The sequence below is a fragment of the Nicotiana attenuata genome, unplaced genomic scaffold (assembly GCF_001879085.1).
Source record: "Nicotiana attenuata strain UT unplaced genomic scaffold, NIATTr2, whole genome shotgun sequence".
NCBI lineage: Eukaryota > Viridiplantae > Streptophyta > Magnoliopsida > Solanales > Solanaceae > Nicotiana > Nicotiana attenuata.
In genome coordinates this window covers 372,969-383,558 of record NW_017670425.1, presented here as the reverse complement: position 1 = coordinate 383,558, position 10,590 = coordinate 372,969, and the positions used below count along the sequence as shown (strand labels likewise).

Genomic DNA, 10,590 nt, shown 5'->3' with positions numbered 1-10,590 from the left:
GTAGATTTTACTTTATAAATTAAGATGATATATATGTAGTATCACTTTTGTATAATTTTTGCATATTTATAGTTAATGATAAAAAATAATTTTAGATGTATTTAACTCGATATTGTAGACGTTTGTTTAACCGAGCTTCATTCAAATTAAAAACTGACAATCTTTTTCAGAAAATGATAGTGAGCGTCGAATTCACAACTACTGTACATTCGCGAAAGTCTTAAGCCCGTTTGGACATAAGAATTATTTTTACTTTTTTCAAAATCAATATTTGGCCTTAAAATTTTCAATTTTTACTTGAATATTAATTTTGAAATTTTTTAGAATTTAAAACTCCAAAAAATTATTTTTCAAAATTTTCACTCAAATCACTCACAAAAATTCGAACACAACCCAAAATTAGATTCATTTTCGAACAAAATTTTAATTTTCAAATATTATTTTCACTTTTTTTTCGCTTTTTTTGGAATTTTACGATTGTTATGTCCAAACGCCCACTTAATTTTCATCTATAAATTACCGTGGGAAGTTAAAAGTCATCTATCACGAGTGTTAACTTGTTTTAACGCCCAACGACCAACGGGTATGAATCACACGTGACACTCACATGGGTCCTTCTCATCGTCCCACTCCCTGCAACCCAGTACCCTGCTCTATCCCACACCTTCCCCCCCCCCCCCCCGCCCAATTTAGCACCACTCACCCATCAGTTTTTTGATTTTCAAAAAACCCATAATCCTCCATTTCTCACTCTTCAACAAGCTTTTTTCAATGGCAACTTCAGTTAGACCCACTACTCTTAATGACCTTCCCGACGTAATACTTTCCAACATAATCGCCGCCGTCTCCGACGTCCGCAGCCGGAACGTCGCCGCGCTCGTCTGCCATAAATGGCTCGTCCTAGAACGTTCCACCCGCACTTCTCTCACGCTCCGAGGCAACACGAACGACCTTTTCATGCTCCCCACTTGCTTCCGATCCGTTACTCATCTCGACCTCTCGCTCCTCTCTCCTTGGGGCCATTCCCTCCTCTCTCCACGCGCCGCCGCAGATAACGACGATTCAACCCTCATCGCACGCCTTCTGCGCCACGCATTTCCTTCAGTCAGTTCTCTCACTGTATACGCGCGTGACCCACACGCGCTCCAGCTCTTGCCCATCCAGTGGCCCCAGCTTAAGCATATCAAGCTTGTCCGATGGCACCAGCGTCCGCAATTAGCTAGTGGGGATGAGTTCAACTTACTATTTCAGGGGTGCTCGCAACTGGCCTCGCTTGACTTATCTACTTTTTATTGTTGGACTGAGGATTTACCACCAGCCCTTGAATCGAATCCTGTTGTTGCGAGTAACATGACTGTATTAAATCTCTTAAACGCTTCATTTTCGGAAGGTTTTAAGACGGACGAGATTAGAGTCATCACTAAATGCTGTCCTTATTTGAAAGAGTTTAAGGTTGTCTGTATGTTTGATCCAAGGTACATTGGTTTTGTTGGTGATGAGGCTTTGGTATGTGTAGCTGAAAATTGTCCCAAATTGTCTGTGCTTCATTTAGTGGATACGTCTGTTTTGTCTAATTGCAGGAGTGAGAGTGATCTAGATGAAGAGGGGTTTAGTATCGACGATGGGAAGATTAGTGTTTCAACTTTGATTGAGGTATTTTCGGGTCTTCCTTTACTTGAAGAGCTTGTATTAGATGTTTCTAATAATGTTAGAGATAGTGGTCCTGCTTTGGAAGTGCTGAACAAGAAATGTCCCAAGTTGAAATTGTTGAAGTTGGGGCAATTTCATGGCATTTCTATGCCAATTGAGTCAAAGTTGGATGGTGTTGCGCTTTGTCAGGAATTACAATCTTTGTCGATTAGGAATGTGGGTGATTTGGATGATATGGGTTTGATTGCAATTGGTAGAGGGTGTACAAGATTGGCCAAGTTTGAGATTCGAAATTGTAAGAAGATCACGATGAGAGGAATGAGAACGCTAGCTTCTTTGCTCCGGAAAAGTTTGGTTGATGTCAGTATATCTTGTTGCAAGAATCTTGGAGCGTCTTCTTCGTTGAAAGCATTGGAACCGATACAAGAACGTATCGAGAGGCTTCATATTGATTGTGTGTGGGATAGTGTTGAAGAAATTGAAAATCTTGATGGTTGTGTTGAATACGGGTTTGATCTCAATAAGGCCAATGGCGGTGAGGCATCAAGCCATCCTGCTGGATTCGGGGACGCATCTGGATCAGTTGATGACGATTTCATGTTTAACAGGAATAAAAGATGCAAGTACTCCTATGATCTTAATAGTGTTTACGTGGAAGAGAATGGCCATGGCAATGGATATGGCGAACGAATATGGGACCGGCTGCAATATCTCTCACTTTGGATTGGTGTTGGTGAGCTTTTGACTCCTTTATCAGCTGCAGGTCTTCAAGATTGTCCTAATTTGGAAGAGATTAAGATTAAGGTAGAAGGAGATTGTAGGCTATGGTCAAAACCTTCAGAGAGGGCGTTTGGGTTGAGCACCCTTATACGGTTCCCTAAGCTTGTGAAGATGCATTTGGATTGTGGAGATATCATAGGTTACGCACACACTGCCCCATCGGGCCAGATGGATTTGAGCTTGTGGGAACGGTTTTATCTCTTTGGGATTGGACATTTGAATCTCAGGGAGCTTGATTACTGGCCACCACAAGATAGGGATGTTAACCAAAGGAGTCTATCACTGCCGGCAGCTGGGCTGCTCCAAGAATGCCTTACACTCAGAAAGCTGTTCATCCATGGAACAGCGCATGAACATTTCATGATGTTCCTACTTAGAATCCCAAACCTACGAGATGTACAGCTGAGAGAAGATTACTATCCGGCGCCAGAGAATGACATGAGTACAGAAATGAGAGCAGGCTCCTTGAGCCGATTTGAGGCAGCCCTAAACAGACGCCAGATTTGTGATTGATGCAAAAAACTGATAATATTGTACAATTTTCCAATATCTAATTGTCCTCGGTTTTATTCCTGATAGATGCACGGAACAGATACTGTTATGCAACTTTCCGGTACCCAATAGTCATAGAGTACATTCCTGGGATAGTCATGTTGTCATATTAAATATCCAGATTAATGTACCAGTTAATTTACGCATCTTGAACAAAGAAGATGGTCAATTTTGGGAGTGAAATTTCATTGCTGAGAGCAGAAATAGGTGTATGAACACTACTTTTGATTGTGCGGAAGGATGAATGTATTAATATTTTGTTTCTAAATCTGGAAAATCACCCAACATTTACAACTTGAGCCAGACATCTTTAAAACCTCTACATGTGTTTCTATAAAAGGAAAAGAGATTGCAGACCAGTAGAGCGAGTATTCACTCTAAAGTCGTGTGAGAACTTCCTCCAAGTTGGTCTTTTCATTCAGCTCTGTCCAGCAGTCTGCTTACAGAAAAATATGGGTAACACCAGGAGAAAAATAAAGGAATAGTCTCACAGGCCTCTGGTATCAACATCTACAATTGACTGGAATTACCTGCAATTAGTCTACCAGATGTCCTTCAGGTATCTCTAATCTTGATCTCTCGTCGAAAACAGTATAAACTACCTAAATGAGAGGAAAGAACTTGCTTTGACATAACCATTTGAAATAAAATGTTAATTTTCCTAAAGCAATAAGAGAAAGCGATTAGCCCATTAGCGAAATAGCGATGTCAAATTAGCATACCCACTCTGCTTGTACACACACCTTCCCATGGTCTATCTCTAGGCTGCAGAGCTCCAGCTAAAAAGGTCACATTTTTACGAGAAAGGTTCATTAGGAATCAGTTCTGCAGCCATCCATACAGAAGTGCCAACTGATGTAGAATCTCTCCCAAGTGCATCTGTCACTATTCTTGAAAGCCCAAAATTACATTTTTTGACAGTGGAGTGCTTATTCACAAGGCATTGAGATCATGTCACTAACTTTATCCGATGTATGCACATAATCCTCTTAGTTGCCAAGAAAAACAAGGATCAGACTTCTAAGTAAATAACATTGAGGCATGGCTTTGCAGAGCTTCTAAATGGTTCTGAAATCAATTGCCACAGGCCCAGAGATGAAGAACTTCTTTTAATTTGTTTGGTCGAAGGCTTAGCAGCATCAATATTCTTTCAAGATTTGAGTGATTGTTCTCTTTTTCTTCTTCTATTTTTGTTTTTACTTAAAGTTCTTTTGTATTGTTTTCATGTCCTAGGTTACTTCACCCTCATCATTTGTTCAGCATTTTTAGATATCTAGGTTATAAGCTCGAATTAATATGAGAAGAATTTGGAGAAGATATAAACAGAAAATGATATGGATTGTCTCTGTAATGTTTCGCAGATATTCTTTTCTTGCTACAAAAGATATTAAGAACAGGGGAAGGAGGCCATGAAGGTTTTCTAGTTGTAGAATCATTCTTATTAGGTAACTCATCCTCAACTACAACAACAACAACAACAACTACCCAGTAAAATCCCACCAGGTGGGGTCTGGGGAGGGTAATGTGTACGCAGACCTTACCCCTACCCGATAGGGCAGAGAGGCTGTTTCCGATAGACCCTCGGCTCAGAAAAATGAAAATAAAAAAGAAAACAAGAAAAGACAACTCATTAGTAACTCCAGTAGCAACCGTAATAGTAATGGAAGCATAACAACCAAAAGATGAAAGACATGCAATAACAGTAACCAGTATCTAAGGCCCAGGGCTAAGATAAACAGCAAGTACAGAGTGTATTCAGCCTAAACTGCAAGCTATCTAAGATCAACCCTAATCCAACCCCGCCTCGCCCCCGGAACGAAGTAAGGAAAGTGCTACTACCCCCTAACCTACAACCCTAATGCTGGACCTCCAGACCTTCCTATCAAGGGCCATGTACTCGGAAATCCGCAGACGTACCATGTCCTGCCTAATCACCTCCCCCAATACCTTTTAGGCCTCCCTCTACCTCTTCTCGTACCCACTACTGCCAACCGCTCACACCTCCTTACCGGCACATCAAGGCTTCTCCTCTGCACGTGCCCGAACCATCTGAGCCTTGCTTCCCGCATCTTGTCATCCACAGGGGTCACACCCACCTTCTTCCGAATATCTTCATTCCTAATCTTGTCTATCCTAGTGTGCCCGCACATCCACCTCAGCATCCTCATTTCTGCTACCTTCATCCTCTGGATATGGGAGTTCTTAACCGGCCAACACTCTGCTCCATACAACATGACCGGTCTAACCACAGCTCTATAGAACTTACCTTTGAGTGGCGGTGGCACTTTCTTGTCACACAGAACTCCAGATGCAAGCCTCCATTTCATCCAGCCCGCCCCTATACGGTGAGTGATGTCCTCGTCGATCTCTCCGTCCCCCTGAATCATCGACCCAAGGTACTTGAAGCTATCTTTCTTCGGGATGACCTGTGACCCAAGACTCACGTCCCTGCCTACTTCCCTCGACTCAGCGCTAAACTTGCACTCCAGGTACTCTGTCTTAGACCTGCTCAACTTGAAACCCTTAGACTCGAGGGTCTGTCTCCAAACCTCCAATCTCTCGTTAACACCGGCCCTCGTCTCATCAATTAGAACTATGTCATCAGCAAATAACATACACCATGGCTCATCCTCAACTATTTTATTTAATTTAGAGGACAACTGAAGAGCAATTGAGAAGTCCTTCTTTATCTTTAGTCTTGTTTCTTCTTCCCATGTACAAGTCTACCAGAGAGGATTAATTGGCATGGGCCGTGATTCTTTAGGTAATTTTTTAGGGCAAGTTACACATTTGAGCGGTCGGCCAAAAATAATTACATCTACCAGATATATAAAAAATATGTATACTATGCATTAATATACCAAAAAATATACATTTTGCCGACTATTATTTTTGGGGGCGGCTATATTATATAATTTTCCTTTTTTTTTTTTTGGTTAAGTTCTTACAATTGCATGCCGAGGGTCTATCGGAAACAGTTTTTCTGCCCTATCGGGGTAGGGGTAAGGTCTGCGTACACACTACCCTCCCCAAACCCCACTTAGTGGGATTTTACTGGGTCGTTGTAGTTGTTGTTGTTGTTGTTCTTAGAATTGCAGAAGTTAAGCTGAGTGCTGCACCTAGAGACGGATCCAGGATCTTAATTTGCTGGGTTCGATCTTCTAGTTTCTTCGTACTGAACTCATTGTACTTTTTAAATTATGAGTTCAAATCTAATTTTTGGTGAGGTTTTCCGGAGTTTTCACATAAAAATATATAATTTTTGTCGAAAATACTGGATTTGTATGAACTTGGTGCCGAAGTAGTGGATCCGCCCTGACCTCATCTGACACTAGTACCATAGAACGTCGGTGATAATATACACATCGTTTGCAAGATAGACATTGGACGCATTAGCATTTACAAGTCCAAAGCAAGATTAACAATATCAAGTAGAAAATTGCAAACTGAACAAACTACTCATTTCTGAAAATTCTGAAAACAAGTCAATACTCAGGGACTGGAAGATCCTCATCTGAAGGTGGTGCCAAAATCCACTCCCCATTTTCATCAAGAACCATACTCCTGTTCTTCTCAACCCACCATGACCCTGGAATCAAGTACTCATCTTTCAAGAAAGATGATGACTTATTAACCAAAGCTACACTCCTCTTCAATTGTAATTCAAACTCTTTATCTTCCCCATTCCAACCAGCCACAACATGTAACATACCCTGCAAATTGTGCCAGTCGCCCGTATCTCTTGAGTCCTTTAAGCTTGGAGATTTTCTGCTATCGATGATTAGTTCTGTACCTGTATCCGCATACCCCAATAGAGCACTTGGATAAAGGGGAATGAGATCAATCTTGTTCTTAACATGTAAGATTTTCAAATTTGAATATTCCTTGACCTTTTCGTTAAAAGCCTTGTTCCCAACTTGAGGACTCCCAAAGACAATAGCGGATACTGGAATATCGGTAACCCCATTTTCAACCACATCAAATGCTGCTAAAGTAGCTAAACTAGCACCAAGACTATGGCCTGTAAATGTTATGCTAAGATTCTCATCTTTATACTGCTGCCTTAATTCTTCAATTTTTGCCTGCAGCTGTTCTCTTGCACTTAGTTTCATGAAGGGCGAATTTGGGTTGCTGGAAAGGTAAATCTTGAGCCAGCCATCCATTACTTTCGGCTCGTTCTCGTCATCATCACTGCTGCTTTTGCTGTTATCGCCGTTTACTCCACTTTTTTGCTGGGACTTGGGACGAAGCAAAGGTTTGCAGAGACTGGAAGCGAAAATCTTGAACCAGCCATCCTCGACTTTGGGCTCGTTCTCATCATCATCTTTGCTACTTTTGCTGTTATCACCATTTACCCCATCATCACCATTGCTGCTTTTGCTGTTATCACCATTTACTCCAATTTTTTGCAGAGACTTGGGACGAAGCAAAGAGTCAGCAGATTCAGGCCGGGCACCTAAGACATTGATCCATTCGTAATTCCTTGTTGTGCCACGAAAAACAACATAAATTTCCCTACGGCCTAGTTCTTGGCTGACTTCATCAGTTGTAACAGCTATATAACCAATCCAATTGGATTCTCTGTCCCAAGCTTCGCGAGACAGAGAGTGGAGGAAAATGGCTTTGAGGGCGCCAATACGGGCAGTGGCATAGAGGAAGCCGGAGATTTTGTAATTGGAAGCAGATTCTAACATAACTTTTTGGAAGAATGTATTCTTGCCATAACGGCTGGTGCCACAATACTTGGAATTTTGGTCATTGTTGAAAGCATCATAAGTGGCTTGACAGAAGTCGCCGCAACGGAGAATTAGCTGTCGTAGATTGAGATTTAATGGTTCAAGAAGACCTTCCCAGTTGTTGCTTCCTAACAGTTCATGCCATGTTGGTTCTGTCTCCATTTTATCTAACTAAATGTAGATAGTTTCTTTTGATGGAGAAGTTTGGTGAAGTACTGAGATGAGGTGTGGTTGAGGCTATAATGCTATTAAGATTTAAGAAGAAAGCAACTGCATTTTCCTCCACTAGTTTTCTTGATAACAATAGGAGTAGATTTTTTGTTAGATAAGGGGAGTCCACAGTTGAAAGAGTATTGGAGTCATCATTATTGCAGGATATATAGAGAAGACTTATTACAGGTGAAACACATGTACTAGTTGTATTTTTTATTTTCTACAATAATGGTGTTGTACGGATCAGGAATGTGTTTGTCCACGAAATTTTGTTAGTTTTTTAAAAAATTTCGAATAAGAGTTTTTCAAAAATCAAAAAGTGGTTTTGATCAACTTTTCAAAATTTTCGGAATTTTTTTCCCCACTCACGAAGGCTGTAATATTGTTTGAAGTGAAATGCATGTCCAAACATAATTTCAAATTTTAAATACTATTTTTCAACTTAACTCCAAATATATTTTTTTCAAAAATTATAGTAATTTTTATATCCCAACGCCTACTAAATTACTTGCTATTTTTGGGCCAAGCTTGTGTGCACGTTAACTATGGCAATCTTTGGCAAATATCCTCGCAGGGGAAACTATTTACTCGCCCCTGCCCATGGTGGTTTGCCCTCTACCCATTTTTTTAATACCTAGTCAAAGCCAATCAAATGAAGTCAAACTAAGCTACTAAACCGAGCCAAGCAAAGCCAATTCAAGCGAAGCTATTAAGCCAAGCCAAGCAAAGCTAATTCAAGCCAAGCAAAGCTACTAAACCAAGCCAAGCAAAGCCAATTCAAGCCAAGCAAACTGAGTCAAGCCAAGCCAAATCAAGCTAAGCTAAGCCAAATGGGTAATCGGTGGGTAGATAGGGGTAATTAGTTTTAATTGGCTAAGTATATATTGTAAATAATTTTCAAATGGGTAGGAAAGGGTAATTATTTTAAGCTCAATGGATAATTTGCATAAATTGCTCATTAACTATTGCAACGAGTATCTACTATCTTAAAATCGAGTAACTCTGACATGCAAGGTTTTGACAAATGAAAAGAAATTACTTATCGTTTTCAGATTTACAATTTACTGAACTGATCTTTATCAAAAAAAAAAAAAAAAAGGAAAGGTACTAGTGGTGTACGGTGTTAAGGTTCTCTTAGTTATATGTGGCCTATAATCCCACGAGATCTCAGATTATTACCATGAATAGCGAACAAAACTATGTATCATAAAAAGACTTCATAATGTGATTCCCTTATTAGTTCAACAGCAATATAAAAACAATAAAATACAAAATAAAGTTGGAAAGAAAAATGAACTTACTAGGAAAAAAACTGTCTGGCATGCTTGAGAAAAACTTATTAGTTCTAATTTGATCCTCTCTCCTTATCCTTGTCAAAGTCGAATTTGTTATATTTCCAAATATGCATGTAATTAACAAGAATTCTTTTCCAATCCTATTAGTACTAGTATGAATTATGTATCATAATCCAACTAAACAACGGCCTTAGTCCCAATTAAATACCCTTAAAATTGGCATATTCCTCGTAATAAAAATATCATACTCTCATTCTTTAGAACAAAACAAGGCATTAATCTCCGATTTTTCAAGATCGTAAATTAAGAGATGAAAGTAATTGCCGCTCTATCCCTTCAGCTCATATTTTAAAGAAAATAAATTGTAGGTGCTGAGATTGATAAGGTGAAAATTCAACTATTATTGTCTTAAGTCAAAGGCAAAAATGTTACTAAGTTACTTGCTGTTGGAGGAGGAAAGTTGGGTTGGGCCTTTGCTGGTGTTGATGGTGTTGATGGTGCTAGTCATGTCGATGCAATTAATATTGCTGCTACACGAGCGGGGGCGAATCTAGAGGACGGAAGTGATCGTCATCGAAAAATTACACGGTATATACAGAATTAAATTTAGTTTTTAATGACGAAGAAAGTGAGTCAAATAAGACTCCTATTGTCTTCATTTTTTGCTTATTATTTATTATACATTATATGTTTTGCCTTTTCTTCCTTAGAATGCCCTTTTTTTAATAGCATAATATTACTTTTTTTCTTTTGGAAAATTGATTACTTCAAATCAAACCACCGTATTAGTTTTAATCCAACATAATATTTTTGGTATGTTTCGACAAATAGTTTAACTTTCTTCTAGATTCAAATTTTTTGGATGAACCCGTTTGACATTACATGTAAATATAAAAAAAAAATTGATGAACCCATTCTACGAATTTTTTTACTGTTCACTTCTTTACATATATTGAACCCCTTGTTCAGAATTTTTGATCCGCCACTGTACACAAGTTGATGCGCGTGGAGGTGAAAAAGGAGGAAAAGAAAGTAGAGGAGAAGGAAGAGTTTGATGAAGAAGGTTTCAGTTTTAGTTTCTTTGATTAGAATTTATTGTCATTATTAGCGCAATTAATCTTTGTTAGCCAATTTTTTCTTTGAAAAGTTTAATTAATTTTTTGTTATATATATTATGCAATAGTCTTGCTTTTAGTTCACTTTGGTTGGATGTCTTGTCCTTTTAACAATTTATTTTGGTGTAGATACCAAATTCAATTGAAATTGTAGTGTTTTTAGTTTCGATAATCTGCATGTTTGATCTGTGTTTTGATTAGATGTCCTTTGGTAGCACAATATTATGTTTTGAATGTAATATGTTTTGG

The 10,590-nt window shown here is 39.1% G+C and overlaps 2 protein-coding genes across 2 annotated transcripts; one reads left to right on the top strand and one right to left on the bottom strand.

The window, feature by feature from the left end:
• The first annotated feature begins 711 nt into the window (after nt 1–711).
• On the top strand, nt 712–3,281 carry LOC109239242 (F-box/LRR-repeat MAX2 homolog A-like). Its single transcript, XM_019405784.1, has one exon. The coding sequence runs from the start codon at nt 772–774 to the stop codon at nt 2,941–2,943; it is 2,172 nt and encodes a 723-aa protein (XP_019261329.1). The 5' UTR covers nt 712–771; the 3' UTR covers nt 2,944–3,281.
• Nucleotides 3,282–6,329: 3,048 nt separating this feature from the next.
• On the bottom strand, nt 6,330–8,179 carry LOC109239243 (phospholipase A1-IIdelta-like). The gene has a single exon (XM_019405785.1). It carries the CDS (start codon nt 7,878–7,880, stop codon nt 6,468–6,470), a length of 1,413 nt encoding a protein of 470 aa, XP_019261330.1. The 5' UTR covers nt 7,881–8,179; the 3' UTR covers nt 6,330–6,467.
• Nucleotides 8,180–10,590: the final 2,411 nt, after the last annotated feature.